This window comes from Mizuhopecten yessoensis, unplaced genomic scaffold (genome assembly GCF_002113885.1).
Source record: "Mizuhopecten yessoensis strain PY_sf001 unplaced genomic scaffold, ASM211388v2 scaffold3963, whole genome shotgun sequence".
NCBI lineage: Eukaryota > Metazoa > Mollusca > Bivalvia > Pectinida > Pectinidae > Mizuhopecten > Mizuhopecten yessoensis.
This window is the reverse complement of record NW_018405307.1, coordinates 269,462-286,687: the sequence shown is the minus strand read 5'-3', so window position 1 is coordinate 286,687 and position 17,226 is coordinate 269,462. Positions and strand designations below refer to the sequence as shown.

The 17,226-nt window shown below is 35.7% G+C and overlaps 2 protein-coding genes across 2 annotated transcripts in view; both read left to right on the top strand.

The window, feature by feature from the left end:
* Positions 1-17,226, top strand: part of LOC110448268 (receptor-type tyrosine-protein phosphatase mu-like) — a 183,336-nt gene that overhangs the window by 18,057 nt on the left and 148,053 nt on the right. The window lies entirely within an intron of this gene.
* Positions 433-12,307, top strand: LOC110448271 (receptor-type tyrosine-protein phosphatase U-like). The gene is made up of 10 exons (XM_021494441.1): positions 433-574; positions 5,988-6,123; positions 6,423-6,572; positions 6,758-6,857; positions 7,591-7,664; positions 8,304-8,429; positions 8,705-8,830; positions 9,884-10,044; positions 10,235-10,370; positions 10,845-12,307. The coding sequence occupies exons 1-10, from the start codon at positions 498-500 to the stop codon at positions 10,911-10,913; spliced, it is 1,155 nt and encodes a 384-aa protein (XP_021350116.1). The 5' UTR covers positions 433-497; the 3' UTR covers positions 10,914-12,307.

The following is a 17,226-nucleotide window of genomic DNA, read 5'->3' as shown; positions in this document are numbered from 1 at the left end:
AAAAAACACTGAAAACATGAACATCCGTTTGGACTGGTTACCATTTTGAAAATATCAACTTTTCCTCTGAGCTTTTTTGACAAAAAGTGATCTATCAACAAGACTAACCATATCCCTAATTCGCAAACAGAGTTTGCACAGAAAAAAATCAGTTCTTCTTTCTAACGTGTACGATTAATATATTGTGAAATGTTTTAATTTTATTACGTCGCCTTCGTAACGTCACGTCATTGTTTAGCCGTTGTGATGTCACGTCACGTGAAATGGAGTGTAAGATATAAATGTGTTACACCCCATCCTTACCCTGGACAGCGCTATCTAACATGCAAAGAAATGAGAGGAAAAAACACAATCTTAATAATGCAAATGATAAAAAAATGTGAGATAATCATAACTGACTGTAATGCATCCTTTGGTCCTCCCTGTAGACAAATGAAGAGCGACAGATCCATCAGTTTCACTTTACGAAATGGCTTGACCATGGAACTCCGGACGAGATGGAGCTCGTCCTCTTCGTCCGTCGTGTGACGACATACAGAACACACCTGACGGGACAGATGATTGTACACTGCAGGTAAAATAACTTGTTGAATGTATTTTAGTCTTTTCAAGATATACTTTCAAAGTCTTTTTGCTATATATATATAAACAAAACACATGACAAGAGTTTCTTAGCACCCCTAGCTCTTTCACTTATTTAAAGGTTCATCAGGGGAACTGTTTATTTATGTTGATAGGACAACACAGAAAGTGATGACGTCATAGTACAGTATGACATCGGTGCATCTTATATTTTCTATACATATACATATGTATTGTCATTACAACGCTGGTTCAATGTGATTATTTCGATTGTTCCCTTGACGGACATTAATCAAAAGTGAAAATATAAGTATTACAGTTAATTGAACTCGAGGCCAATCATCCTGTCCCCTTAAACTTAATCTGTTCTGCTGTATCGAGGTTAGAAACCAAATAATTCGACCCGTTTTCGTCTATGTTTTTGTAAAATGTCGGCAGTGAAACATCCCTCTGAATACGTGGAACATATGCTTTGATATGCTATTCATTTTATTCATAAGCTTCGGTGTTCTGTTGGTGAATTTGGTTGGCTTTAATACTAATTGAAAATCATGAAATGTTGCCGAAACAATCATAATCGACGAAACATGGTCAAACTGTGTAAAATGGGACGTGATCAACACAATATTACAAAGACAATAGGAACAAGGGTTTCCGGTTAGCGTGTTCTGCTTCATCTGCTACTCTTGTCAGGGTCACGGAATCATAAATATAATAACAATTATAATACAAATCATTCGAGGTTCGTATATACCGTTTTATCACAACCTACTTCATAGGTCGTATCAAAGCGGTTCACACACTATTATACATGGTTATCGGGACTTTACAGCGAGACAATATCTTTATAAACCCTGGAGAGCATACAGCCGGTGCTGCCATTTCGGTGCTCACAGCTAGCATTCAACTATTCCAGCACTACCCAACCACGTACTCATTTACAGATGAGTAGACTGGAACAAGCAGAGTGAAATATCGTATTCAAGGATACAACACAGCGCCGTGACGTGACTCGAACCGGCAACCCTCCAATGTTGCTTAAGGTGTACAATAAAAAAACGTCGATATACACAACAAACAAGGAATAATCGCATTGCAAACCAAACATCTCTCAAAACATTGTGCTGTTCTTCTTTCAGAATTTGACATTTATTATGGACATTCCGATAAACAGTGAAAGATCGTGAATATCAAAATGTTAGAGACGTATCAAGGACTATTACCCCTTTGAGAAAAATTTAGTAATCTGATTGGTTAAAAACTACAGTGTACCAAACCGCATTCGTAAATTTCAGGGGTTATACGAAAATATCAGGGTGTATACGGTCATGTCACGTGATTCTCAGCAGTAATACGGTGGAATCACGTGATTTTACAAGGGGTATACGGGTCACGTATCTTTGTATCTTCCGGCTGGGCAACGGGATACAACTTGCATTTGTCGTCTGTTTCGCTGGATGCAAAATGGCAAAACGTTTCGCTTCACACACTGATGAGGAAATACTCGCCAAAAGGGCTAACTATGTGCCACAAAACACACACAAGTCCAACAGACGAGCGGCAAACATGCTGCAGACATACTTAAAAGAAAAGAATCAGGAAGAACAGTTCGAGGAATTTGATGAAATAAAACCAAATGAGGTACTGTGCCATTTTTATCTTGACAACTGAAAAGTTGACGGGAAACTGTACAAAACCAGCTTTTTGGAAAACTTTAGACATGCAATCAACCGCTATTTAAATGCCCCTCCCCATCTTTAAAACATTGATTTGATTCGTGACCCAGCACATAACGATGCCAAACATTCATTCTAAACAGCAATGAGCGAGTTAAAAGCTTCTGGAAACGGGGAAAGAAACCACCATGACGCGATAAAGATCTGAAAAAAATGTATGGTAGTGTTCACATGGATCCCGACACACCTTGTGGTCTTCTTACAAAAGTACAGTTCGAGATCAGACTCGAAGGGGTCGTGAAAATAGGTCCTACATGAACAAGACAACATTTTCTGTTTGTAAAGATGCCGATGGAAAGAAATATATATAAAAAAAATCGTGATGAGCTCACCAAAACTCGACGAGAAAAGGAGAAGGAAGGATACACAGAAATCATGCCAGCTGATGGATCCCCTCTATGCCCCGTGGCTTCCTTTAAAAAATACATTGCAAAACTACGTCCTGATTTGGATCGACTTCGGCAGAGACCTATGGACTCTTTCTCTGATTCATCATCTGTGTGGTATTGTGCCCGCCCAATTGGCAAGGAAACACTCGGAAAGTTTATGACCCACCTAAGTACCAAATGTGCTCTCTCTTAAACTTACTCCAACCATTAAGTTCGTACAACAGGAATCACCATATTGACACGCAATTACTTTTCTCCGGCCCTAATTATGTCACTTACCGGTCACAAGTCGGTCAGCTCATTATCTGTAAACCACCGAGTGTCTGACAATGAAAAGCATGAAATGGGAAGTGATATCACACAAGCAGTCCGTGGAAATAAACAGCTGGTTCCATACGATCACCCAAATCGTGCACAACATGAACCCTCCAATGTAAACATGGCGCCATCAACTTTGACCAACACTTCTGTTGGAGTGACCTCCCCTGACACGCACTTTGATGGACTTGACTTAGATCAGCTGTTCAGCGACTTTCCGGACACTATCACCAATAACAGTACTGTTTCATACAATCTACAGGCAATGATAACCGCTCCAATGTTTGATGGATGCCCCATAGGGAGCATCCAGATTGTTAATGGAAACCTACCCCAAAATAACTAGGACATTTAAAACTGTGGAGAAAACCAAACCTTTCCTGCAAAGAACTCCGATTTAAAAATAATAAAAAGCAGCTAAGAGTGAATTCAGTGTAAACATTATTTAAAATCAGAAATTGTTATTACGATTGATGCACTATATGAATCAGAGTATATACATGTTTCTTTTGTAATTTGTTAATAAATATGTTGATTTGTTTTATTGTTATTTTTCTTTGTTTTTGTTATAAAAGACTCAAAAGGGTAATAAATTCGTTACACGGATTTTTGGCAGGGTATACGGGATGGTATGACCCTACAGGATTTCGTATTTCCTATCGGCCTCAGGAAATAGGAAACCCTTTAGGGTCATACCATCCCGTATACCCTGCGAAAAGTCCGTTTAACTAATAAAATAAGCTTGTGAATATGACTTCAACGACATGGAAAGTGCAAATAGATACATTTCTAACGCTTCTTTAACAAATAAATAATACGATTTCGGCGGCGTTATGTTTAAAACTGCAAGGTAGGCGACTGATGAAGATGGATTTGTAACGTCCCTGTTTTCAAATTTAGGATGTCTATATTTACTGTAAATTAATCTCGTATGGAAATATAAACAAATCAGTCGACGGTGGGGCTCAATTTGTCCCCATCGTTACGTCATAACACGCTGACAAATATCTGATATTTGATGTTTTTACTGTCGATAAAAATTCAAACTAATCTCATGCCGGACATAGAGTGAGGTTCGTACGTCTGGGTCGAGAAATACAAAGGACTAGGGGCTTTAAGGGCCTTATCAGGAATTTATAATTAGTTGTTATATTCGACATCAAAAATAAATGGAGTAGGCATATATTTTCATAATAAAATGTTTGACTTTCGTTTGTTGTGTGCTTTTTGGTTGAAAATTCGCCATTTTGAATGAAATTAATCAAACACCCTTAATATTTGAAAACCTTCGCATGCAGCAAACAAATAGGTATTTAACATGCTTAAGCATTGCCATGCCGGTGTTCATTTGTAAAAAGGTTGTTTGTTTGTCACATGCAGAGGCTTTTATTTCTGCCTGGCAACTGCCTAAAAACACCATATTTTGGATATTTTCTGCTTAGCAACGCAATTTTGTAACTATGGTAGAGCATCTACACATGCGTATTGGGAACAAATTGAACCAAGAAAGAAAGTCCCAATTTACCATTATGATGATTTTATTAGAAAGTTGTTAGTAAATTCAAGTTTCAGATGAGGCCAACAATGACCGACAACGCTCCAAGTCCTTTACGTTGCGTTCCCAGTTTGTATTTCAAGCTACTAATTAGTATCGATTGATAGGCCGGACTTTACCCACTCTGAACAGTGTGTTTCATCCAGAATGCTCCTGTTTTACCCAGTGCATTGTATAATATTCCACGAAACTAGAATAAATGAGTATCTTAATATTCACATTCTGATTGATGGTAGGTGTCTCTCAATACCTTGCCCGCTAAAAAAACCACTCGTAGCTTTTTATTATTTAGATCACCAGTTTACAACTTGTTGGTTGTAGACATACTGAAGTTATTCGACGAACACCTATATACAGTTGTTGCTTATAGTTAAAAATCGTGGGAGCAATTCATTTAGAAGAACCGTAAGAAATAGCAGGGGCTACTATATGTCTTATGCTCGGTGGTTAGCTCCGACATACTTGTGGTGTATAATGAATGTTTATGGAACCTCACCCCTTGTCAACAAAATGCACTTTCATATATTTATAATACACCCAGGCACCGGAGGTTCTGAGTTGTACCCATGTTCAATTCATAGTTTTTGTTCAATAAAGTTAGGTTTTAGTCTTAGCTGCATATGTTAATATTCTAACAAAAACATACCAAACGTATTCAGGTCTCGACAATCATTTTAGACATCTCCAATTCAACATGAGATTGCAAAAAAAAAAATTATATATAACAAGAAAGATGGTGTTGCAAAACTATTCAGTCATGTACTTTTCCCTTTCGCAAAAACACTTGTAGCTTTATAATTAATTATGTTACTAGTTTATTACATGATGGTGTATAAAATGGACATACTGAAGTATCTGAAGTTTACCTATATATCTAAATATAGTGTTAGCAACTGGTTTAGAAAAGTTGTAATAAATAGCCGGGACTCTTATCTATATTATGCTCAGAGGTTAGTTTCGACATACTTGTGGTGTATAATTAATGTTATTGGCATGTTACCCTTGTTTCCAAAATGCAATTTCATATATATTTATAATACGTACAGTTACCAGAGGTTCTGAGATGTACTCAAGTTCAATTTATATTTGTATTTAACAGTGTTTGGATTAATTGCTAGCAGCATAGGTTTTTTTCAAATAAAAAAATCAAACATTTTCAGGTCTCATCGGTTATCTGAGACATCTTCAATTTAAAAACAAAATGTTTTAAAAAGATAAGAAATATTATTACAGTTTATTTTTCAATTTATTTTGAAACGATATTATTACAATGGTCAATTCAAGTTCCTAATTAAGTACTTCCTTTACTAGTTTAGACATTTATTTAATGTTCATCTCGTAATTTTGATAGACAATTTGGTTGGAAATCTCACGAAGACACATTCACCCTCTAACTTGATTTTACAGTGCTGGCATTGGGAGGACTGGTACTTTTATCGGTTTAAATGCGCTGCTTTCTCGTGGCAAGAAAACAGGAAAGGTTGACATCCCCAGGTACATTGGAACCATGAGGAATGGCAGAATGAACATGATCCAGACATGCGTACGTAGTGCCTAAACAAGTAACAGGGTTACATGATACAACGTGTAATTTCTACTGTATTTGGTAACTGACATGTATGAAGTCCTGGCTTTTGAATCATGACTTTGTGATATATTCCATTCTAATTACTCTCCACCACCAGCAATATACTGACACATACATTACTAATGTAATCTATTGTAAAGCTGCGTTTTACTTTTGCAATATATTGAGCTAAGTTACCTTTGTAAAATAAAACGGATATTTCTTAAACAGGTTTGTAGCACTAATACTAATACCGTTCTTTGTGTGCATTACAGGAACAGTACATCGCCTTGCACGAATTACTTGTAGAAGGATTCAATTTACAAGAATCACTCATTTTTCGAGTGAATTTCCCTGCTGTTCTGGCAACAATGTGTCCTACGAATACACCAGCGAATCAGACAAAGATTCATCAGGAATTTAAGGTTTGAATCTGCTTAAAAATCAATAGAACATTTTGTATGGCAAACAGTAAGTAGAATTTGCCTTTAATATGGAATATCTTTCTTTATCAAAGATGCGAATGTTTGATATTTAAGTATAATCACCGATCAATTATACCATCATGACGCTTTTCTCTTCTCCTATTGTGTCTCTTTTGTTGTTGCAGGCGTTAACAGCACTTACTCCAACCTACTCGCCGAGTTGCTTTAAGGCTGCATTACTGGCAGAAAATTTAGAAAAGAACCGGAATAATGACATCCTAGCAGGTATTTCACTGTTGAAATATATTGAAGTGCAAACGTTGTAACTCGCACTGCTTACTATCATTGCCATTGCGATATTGAATGATATAATATGAATGTTGGGGGATTATACTTTTCTTGTCTTGTTTTGTTGTTCAATAGTACGTGTTGGCTCCTTTAAGTGGTACTTGATGCTATTTATAAATATAAAGTGATAAGGACTGGTTTAACCGTTGTCAGTATAATGCCACCAGTTGAATCACTGTGATGTGTACTTCCTGCAAGGTGTTTCAATGAGATACCACTCATCAGCATCGTATCAGCACTATTGCAAATACAGTCATGAAAACATCATTTTCAAAGTTCATTGAAACGTTTTATTACTGAACTTTGTCAGGATTTTAGCGCGGTTGTGCGTTACCACTAGGTTTAAATATGATTCATATGTTTTGACTGAATCATATAACTAATACGATAATGTGTAGCATACATGTTAAACATGTATAATAAACACTGTATTGTTATAGTGCTCCATTATTTGATTTACGACATGAAATCACCTTCGTAGTTCTTGCAAAAAGTCACAACAATAATTGGTAGATTGCTTGGCAGATTTATTTCTATTCATACATTTACATACTCTGAGCTCTGATTGTATCATCGTGTGAATAAGTTGTAGGGTTGTTAATTTTATTTTACTAGATCACCTGGTACATGTAACATGATTGACATTTATTCTGCTTTGTGTTTTCTGAAGCGGACAAGTTCAGACCCTTTCTCCAGTCACAATTACCGAACGTAACAGATTACATCAATGCTGTAATGATTCAGGTAAGTATTGTCCATATCCGTTACATAAGGTTTGACAAACTTTATGACTTATAACACACAGAAGAAGAGATACTTATCGCCCGATTCACATTCATCAACCTTTGGTGGATCAAGGCTGCTGGATCCCACTGCTGGACAATTATTTTGAGGGGGCATTAAAGAAACCGAAGTGATACCTAGTATATCTCACTGCATGTGTATTCCGTTTTTGCGTATTGCAGTGTTATCTGCTCTTGTGAACAGGTATTGATTGTTACTTCATTTGTTTGCGAGAGTAACGTCATCAAACTTTGAGAAAACGACGTAATTTTCTCACACAAACCAATGACGTAACAACTCTGCAATACGCAAAGACGGAATTGGAATATCGCCGTAAGTTGAGCCTTCAGAATCGGAGGTTTTCTAGTAAGAGGATATGGACGAGGTCATCACTGATGTGCTACCCCCTTTGCAACACCTGGGATCGTTTTCTTCCTTAAACGTTTATGTCTACTTTCTTTCTCTATCTAATTCATTTTTCCCAGCGTTGCCTTCTAAGACAACCGTCAGTATGACCCTGGCAATCGCAAGATGTTTAACCCCTAACCTTTGTTGATTTCCGTGTGCTTTATAATGAACTCAGTTAATCCTTTTCTGCAGTCACACACTTCGATGACGGGATATCTGATGACACAGTTTCCTCTAATGGACACCATCGATGACTTCTGGACAATGGTGTTTGACTACAGCTGTGAAAACATCGTCGTGCTCGGAAAACCAACAGAAGTTTGTAATAACTAGCACGTTCCTATACATTAACATACGTATATCATTCATCAATAATCAAAAGGAAGTATAGTTTAATCTGCTCTTTGTTATAAAACGTAATTGGTTTATACCATTATATTGGTTTCTTTGTGATATGAACAAACATACTGAATAATTAACTAAATAAGATGACTTGCTTTACATCAGGTATACCGTATCATGACGTTTCCTTAAGATGGTTTTGTCACATCCATAATATAATCATGTCGTCTTAAAAATCTCAAAAAACATAGAAAGAGGATTGGCTTCTAGAGAAGGGCGGAGACTTTGCTGCAGGAAATGCCATTTCAGTAACAAAAATGCAGGATCGATCTCCAGACACCGAGTTGGATATTGTAGACTACCAAGTTGAAAGGGAGGTAGGTAGTAAATTATGTGAAGATTACCAGCCAGATATTTGTGTGCAGAAACATAAATTCTAACTTTTTTTAGATATGCATTGCTCTTTTCAAAGGAGTGTACTTGGAGAGTATTTAATATCAAACGTTAAATATACTAATTATCACGTTCGTAATGAGATACTTTATGATAATCTTTGATTCTTAAAGAAATGTAATCCAATTTATAAAAAAGCCTAATAGGACTTTTTGTTTATATAATATCATAATGATGTTTCTTTTGCCTAGTGGTTGCTTGTCTAATTGGGTACATAGCTACAGTAATCTTTATATTAAACACTTTGATATTATTCACGCGAATAGTGTACATGGGAATATTTATCTGGACTTATTTTAATATGAATGGATAATATGACAAAAAATACTATCACACAAAACTATCTTGGAAGGCGAAATATCAGACATTTTTTGTTCAAGAGTTATTTCAATGCACTACTGAAAATGTGATCCGAGCATTGATGAGGACTTCTATCAATTGAAATACAAAAGTATATGCAGATAAAGTAAATATGTGGAATACAATCATGTTGTCTACCGACAAGATTTAGAGTACTTAATTGTATGCCATACCTGCTTATATTATATGTATATATATGATAATTTATTGATGAAAAGTGTCATATCATTAGATAATACACCGAATAACATATATATCTTAGTGACCGTGCAAGTCTCGTTAACTAGTTTTATATATTAGATAATCTGCTATGTTGAAGGCCGCTATGAGGTCACGACAACTCCCTAACAAATAAAAAAGATACTGTTAACCAGTAAAGGTAATATATTCAGATTTAGTTTTTTGGATAATAATGAAAATTACTTAGTATATCATAATCTATATATTTATTCTGAAGTAAAAGCAAACGATAAACTGTCAATACATCATAAACACTTAAGGTGATTTGATCGTAACAGTGTGTGTTACTGTATTAAATTTAAGCGGACTATAATTTAAAATCTATTAAGATTTTTTTTTCTTGAACACTTCATTATTTTGTGTCATCTAATATACAGCGATCCGGCAATGAGAGTGAGACTATCAGGATCTTCAGCCTGTCCCAGTGGTCATCGGACTCTTTACTGCCTTCATCTGACTCGTCTCTTCTCCAACTTTTGGAACAGCTAGACAGTCGGCGACGTTCAGACAACACAAGACCTGTTGTTGTCATGTGTCGGTAAGTAAGACGCTGTTCTTTTTACCATAATAGGTGGATGATACCGTCAGTGTTATGACATAACTAAGCAATAATACGCTTATAACGTTGTTTTATTATTAGATCAGTGGTGGGTTGTTCAACTGATAAGCTAAAATCATAGATTGCATTTTGTTTATACTTATATGAAAATATTTTTTGTCAACTACAGGGACGGTTGTACACAAAGTGGACTGTTCTGTTGCATATCAAATATCAGAGATCAAATGAAGATGGACGAGGAGGTGGACATATTCCAAACAGCAAGGCGGTTAAAAAAGCGACGACCAGAGGCGCTAGAAAATGTTGTAAGTTTTGTATAAACTGTAGAATCATTTATTTTTGTGGGGTTACTATTTCGTGGTTTTCATATACTAGCCTTTTTCAAGGGCATTATATTTCACTGATCTCCTATGTTCAACTATCTATATCATACAAAGTTTATGTTTTCGTGTGGATTTAATTTTGTGAATTTTTGTTATTCACGAAATAAACGGAATTTAATGTCCCACGAAAATATATGATTTTACAGTAATCGAAAATGTAATCTTAATCACACAGCTAAGATTTGTCTTAACCATAATAATAATGATGCTTTCAATAACCATATACATGTAACGCCTGATAATCATTATGATCACGTTACTATAAATGCTGTGATAATTAGGTTATATAAAACATTATTCGATTATTTTTAATAGACATACTGATATTATGTTTACGAAATGTCTTCGCTGTTTAAGAAACGAATGTCTTGTAATGTATTTTTTATTGTATTTTAGAAACAATACCAGTACTGTTACAACATTCTGGGGCTATATCTAGATTCAACAGACGTGTACGTCAACTGAACAGAACTCTATCCGTGTATAGTGTTATACGCCAATTGTATATAAATGAGTACATATGTATTGCTACACTAAATATGTTGATTTTGATTGAGTCCCTGCATCTTAAAAGAAGGCTTTCAAATAGTTGCTTCCTCTCTTCGTTGTTTCAGTGATTATCATAAACAACACTCATATAGTGATATCCTTCACGTGTGGATATCATTTTATATACATGTACAGTACCAAAAACTTGTTCATCTTATTGAGCCGAACTAAGGTGATGTAAACGTTCCCAACTACAAGAATATTAATTGAATACAACTCAATATTGATTGTGTCATGACAGTGGAACAACATATTTGTTTAATTTAACAGATTTGCGTTTCAACTGATCAAAGACAATGTGTATTGGATATAATCCTACTTGAAGTAAAGAGCGCGTATCATTCGTCTGAATACAAAACACAATGTGAACAATTACTGTATATGCATCATTTTATTGAGAAGGTGTTTCCTATATAACATTAATAGAATAATTCATTTGACGGTTTACGCACATGACTTTGATTTTCAATTTAGTAGTATTGAATGTCTGTTATATTGATAGGGCATTTATATGTATCTGTGTTTTACTTTAGAATTCCATGTGACATTGTAAATATTTGACAATTCGAATCCCTTTCTCAAGCCGCCCCCCCCATCCACCCCCTCCCCATCTATCTCTTTTTCTCTCCCTGTATTACATAATGATGATGATGATGATGATGATGATGATGATGATGATGTACAAGTCATGAAGGTGTAATATAGAACGTACAGACTATATTTTTACAAATCAACTGCATTAATCAGGCTCCATTAACAGTATAACTTATAAACATTTTAAATGCTGAGTTAAGTGGATACAATATTGACCTGTTTCGTTACAAATTAACTACTGGCCTAACCAAAAACGAGCATAATGAGTAGACCAGAAGCGAGGCAAACAACAGTAAATACGTATCTTTTTCTAATGCCCCGAAACATAGTTATTTGGTTCGATTGTTAACACTGCAGGCTTTTGATATCTTGAAATGAAACTTCTTATTCGAGTTTACCTGATGCAAACATTATGTTTTTCTTTGTACGTACTTATTAAAAAAAAAGACTCTATAGAAATACTTTAAAATACAATGGAAAGATATTTTATATTTTGTACGCAACCGAGGAAAACTATTTTCCTCCATACCTCCCATCGTCAAATTATTTAATCCGCATATTACCTTAACAAGCCAAAATATTTTGTTCGAGTTGCTGCCCTTTTGATACAATGCGATAAAAACCAACAAAGATATCGGTGACGATGAGCATTTTACACTTTATACACTCATCTGAGTATAATTAAAAACAAATATATATTGATATAATATTTATGACATCTCATGTACATATTACGTGTGANGTATCGGTTGGTTTATCCGGTCATGTTCGAGGCAAGACTCAAATGTTTTAACAGCTTTGATGAGATCATCTCAAATATGAAGAGTTTTAGGATTCTTCATCATTAAACGAAACGTTCTCCACCAATTAACATATTTGTATTCCAAAGTTTAAATGCCCCGGAAAATCGCCCTCAAACCATAAATGCAGTAAAAACTTGCAAGCCGTGTTTCAATAAGAAAACTGGATAAATGAACATGTTTAATCATTTCCCCAACGACCTATTTTACAAATATAATTTTATTGATTAATTAACTGCAATTTACCAAATGTACCTATATTCTACAGTTACATATTCATCCAAACTTAACTAGTATATTACTATATTAGCAGTGAGTTTAGTTGTACTGTAATAAATATGTGTTGTACTGTATGTTGTGTAATACTGTAAGTTATGCTGTGATGTACGTTGTGCTTCACTGCATGCTGTGCTGTACTGTGTGGTGTGTTGCCAGGTAAGCAGTGTTTTGCACTAAGTTATGATGTAAAGTATGTTATGTAGTACTGTAAGTTGTGTTAAACTAAATGCTATATTTTACTGTATGTTGTGTTTCACTGTATACTGTACTGTACTGTGTTGCCAGGTAGGACGTTGCAGTAAGTTGTGCTGTAAGTATGTTGTGTTATAATGTAAGTTGTGTTGTAAAGTATGCTGCGTAATACTGTAAGTTGTGCTGTATAGTATGTTGTGTAATACTGTAAGTTGTGCTGTATAGTGTGTTGTGTAATACTGTAAGTTATGTTGTAAAGTATGTTGTGTAATACTATAAGTTGTGCTGCAAAGTATTTTGTGTTTCACTGTATGCTGTGCTGCCCTATGTGATGTGCTGGGTCACATGGATCAAATTTGTAAAACTATTGTAAACACTTTTTGTGAATAACCAAGAACCCTGGGGTAAAGCTGAGATGAAGGGCTACAAACTGTCTTCAAACGACTGACCTTGAATAATAGTTAGGTCACATGGGGTCAAATATAGGAAAAGTACTAAACGACTTCTTCTTTATAACCAAAAGGACCAGGGTGAGGCTATTAGGCCAGAAGCATGCTGGGATGAAATGCTATAAAGTCTGTTAAACTTGATGTCCTTTTTTCCACTTTCAAGGTCACAAATGTCATATGTTTTAATTTTTTGAATCAAACACTTATATTTCTCCTCCAGCTGTATGTTAGTTCACTTTTAAATGTTTTATTAATACCAGGTGAGCGATTCAGGCCAATGGGGCCTCTTACTCGCTATAAGTTGTGCTATATGGTATGCTGCGCTATCCTGTATGCTGAGTTGTACTGTATGCTTTATTTAAGGATTGACCTTCAATTTAACGGCGTATACAGTAGTATGAACGTAGTTGGCAACGAACAATTTATATGGTGCTCGCTGGCGCTCCATAAATAATATGTTCTTTGCCAACTGCATGCAATTTGGGTGACAGATACATAGAATGTCGCCCGGAGGGCGACATGAATATTTATATGTCACTCAAATTGCATTCATATCGACTGTATACTGCATCTGGTAACAGTTCAATGCTTATATTTACATTTATATAGTTTGTTTTGTATAGTAACTGAAGCAAAATACGTTTTAATTTCCCGCTATTCATATCAGTAACGTCAGTAAGTTCAAATTCAAGAACATCCGAACTTTCAATAAAAAATAATATAGTCCCTGGTGTCATTGCAAACCACACGCGCATAAAATGGTTTGGCCACGAACTTAACTTTATTATTTATTTCATGTGAGTGTGTATATGTTGAAAAATTGTTAATAATGCATAACTTCTGCTTGTTTAAAATCAAAGCTGTTTTTGCGCAATGATATGTTACATGTATTTGGAAGTGATGCGGCGCTGAACGGACTGTATTGTATCCTCAGAAACGCTTATGTTTACATCGACTGGGATATTACGTTATTTTCAGCAGCATATACATTCGAACATTTTTAATTAAAGTGGTCGTTTCAGTAGGTAATAACGATTCTAAGGACATTTCGTTTGAAACAGATTTCATGTCTAATCGGTCAGATTAGCATCGCTAACAGATGGCGTTCACAGGGGTTCTGTTTCGTAAAATTGAAGGATGGATGACATCACTGAAGAACGACAACATTCTAAAACCTTGTCGATACCGTCTACTTTACAAGGTTTTATAAATGCTGCATTTTAGTGTTGTTATTATTTACTGATGGTATGCATAACTCAAAATCTCGAAACCGAACCCCTGTGTGATGACGTTGACAAACTCGGTAATTTTGTATCTAGAATGTCGCTTACAATAATTTGGTGGTACCTACACATTTTATAATAAATGCATATTATCATAATTTGTCAAGTTACTTTTTTTTTTTTTTTGCGATGACCTACATTGCGAAATGCTAACGAACCCAGAAAGTTATCTGACTATAGGCCTATTGATACCGAAAGTAGCTGGTGGTCATGTATGTTCCTACACTGACCGAATCACTGTTAATGGCAGTATACAGTCTCATATACTGGAATTTGGTTTACTAACGACATATAGGCAAATGCAACACAGAATGTAAATAAACGTCCTTCAGGTGTTGCAGTATGGTAAATTTAAATCATGGGAAAACCCAAGTATACCACGTACCCTTAGCGACAACAAAACAACAAGGCTTACTAATGGGCATGACACAATGGAATTTGATTATCGCACAAAACAATGGGGACCATAGAACAATTTTTGTCATCAATCTACATCTTTAAATATTTGCTCGGTACATACAGTGGATTGATTATGTATTATTTCTCCCACAGTTCAAAGACGCATTCCTATTTTTGCTATGGAGAAGATCAACCCGTTCTCATACGAGAAAGGGCAGCCCACTCGCGGCATTACCCTGAAAACGTCACCACCACGTCATAGATGTATGCACCGTTATTCTGGTAACATCATCAATCCTTCATGTGTTCGGGTATGGTAAATGTCAATCCAGGTAAAACTAAGTAACACCCACGCCCTTATATCGATAACAAAACAACAATATTTACTTATAGGCATAATGAAACAATAGATCTTGCTATCACAAAAAAACAATATGCATATTTTTCTGTCAAAATCGTAATGGGGATCATAGAACAATTTTCGTCATCAACCTATATCTTTTGAAGTCCTGTGTTGTAAGTTTTGTACGTAAGCCGTTATAACGACAGTGCAGAACGTATACCGGAACAACAACTGCTACATGTAAACACCACAGGGTTCGGAAGCAGCTACGTAAGTGTTAAGACCAGTAAGGTTTATCTTATAACTTAGTCGGATGCCGACGCTGTAGACCATGATGTAACATAAGAACGGGAATGATGATTTTGTAAAGACAACACATTGCCATTATATCTGATTGTTTTACTAGTCCTGAGACGTTCTTCAATAAATTTAGCCTAAAAAGGTAACAGCAACGAGTCGACCAGAAGTGAGTAACGGGTCATTGTCAAAGAATTGCATGTACTCTATTCTAAGATTTTGCCACCGAACTCAACAACGACATTATCAACCAAAAACTTTAACATTCTCACAATTTCAACCTCGGCATATTTTCCCCCAATAATATATCTCAAATGTTATTCTCAGTCCGATTTTTAGCCGCATGACCTTCTTCTTGGACAAAATTCGACGTCCAACTGTCCTAATCTAAGAGTCGATATAACTTTCCTTCCTTGTGTACCCGCTGTAGTACCGCCACTCTAACAGCATCGTCTAAATGGTCAAAGCATCGTATCTTTATTGGCAGAAAACAATAGATAGGCTATTTGTACATTATACCAAAACCATTTAATGTGTGTCAATCCATCCTTATTCTTTATATATATGCAATACGAAGCATACAATTGGTTCAAAACTAAAATGGATGCCCTTTATTGAGCACGCAGAACCGCCAGTTAAACTTGTTACCTGCCAGAAAGGTTCCCCCTATTCAGATCACAAAACAACATGGCAGTGCATATACGTGCTTAGCAAGGCATGATTAATATTTACTTTCTAACCATTGCATTTCTTTTTGACAGATAATTTGAAATAATAAATGCTTTGGAAGACATTACGCCGAATATCAAATATTATTAATTTACTCTTATTTCAATAAAAAAGGGGAAACTCATTACTTTCTAACATATACAAACTGTTAAATTATTTGCCCGTCAGTCTCATAAATAAACAAAAAATGATCGGAAGGTTATACAATCGATCCTTATCCAGGGCAGTATATGTCATTATTCTATCTTCAATAATATCGATAACATAAATTGCTATGTGTTTATAACGTTGACGTTAGTTTGACTCAGGAAATCAATATATCTAGGTTACAATTAGATGTGGACTATGAAATAACTGTTATATAGATATTTCGTTGAAATATTTCCCGAGAATATTTCGAGGTACTTATATACCGCTTCATCACAAGTTATTATCCGTGGTTATAGTGGCTTTGCAACCAGCCTATACATGTATCAACTCCCTGTGGAGCGTACAGCCGGTGCTGCAATTTCCACGCTACATTGTAACAGCTAGCATTCAACAATTCAAGCACTGCCCATTAACGCACTCGTTTACAGCTGAGTAGACTGGAACAAGCGGAGTAAATTATCTTGCTCAAAGATACAGCACAGTGCCGTGCCGTGTCTCGAACCCGAAACCATTCGGTCACGAGCTCGGCGTCCTACCACTAGACTATCGTGCCTCCTTACATTAGCCTGTGTTAGTTTCTGAGTGAGATGGATATTTGAGAACTGTAAAGTAATATACTCCCATCGAATATATAGCATTAAGTCTGAATGAGTCTCTGATGACATTGTTTAAAAGAAGTTAAAGAAAAAATGAGTAAGTCGTGATTACATGCAC

Coding starts and splice junctions, on each gene's coding strand:
- LOC110448271 (XM_021494441.1), top strand. CDS start 498: ATGGAGCTCGTCCTCTTCGTCCGTCGTGTGACGACATACAGAACACAC. Junction 10,045..10,234: donor CCTGTTGTTGTCATGTGTCG/GTAAGTAAGACG, acceptor TGTCAACTACAG/GGACGGTTGTACACAAAGTG. Junction 10,371..10,844: donor CAGAGGCGCTAGAAAATGTT/GTAAGTTTTGTA, acceptor ATTGTATTTTAG/AAACAATACCAGTACTGTTA.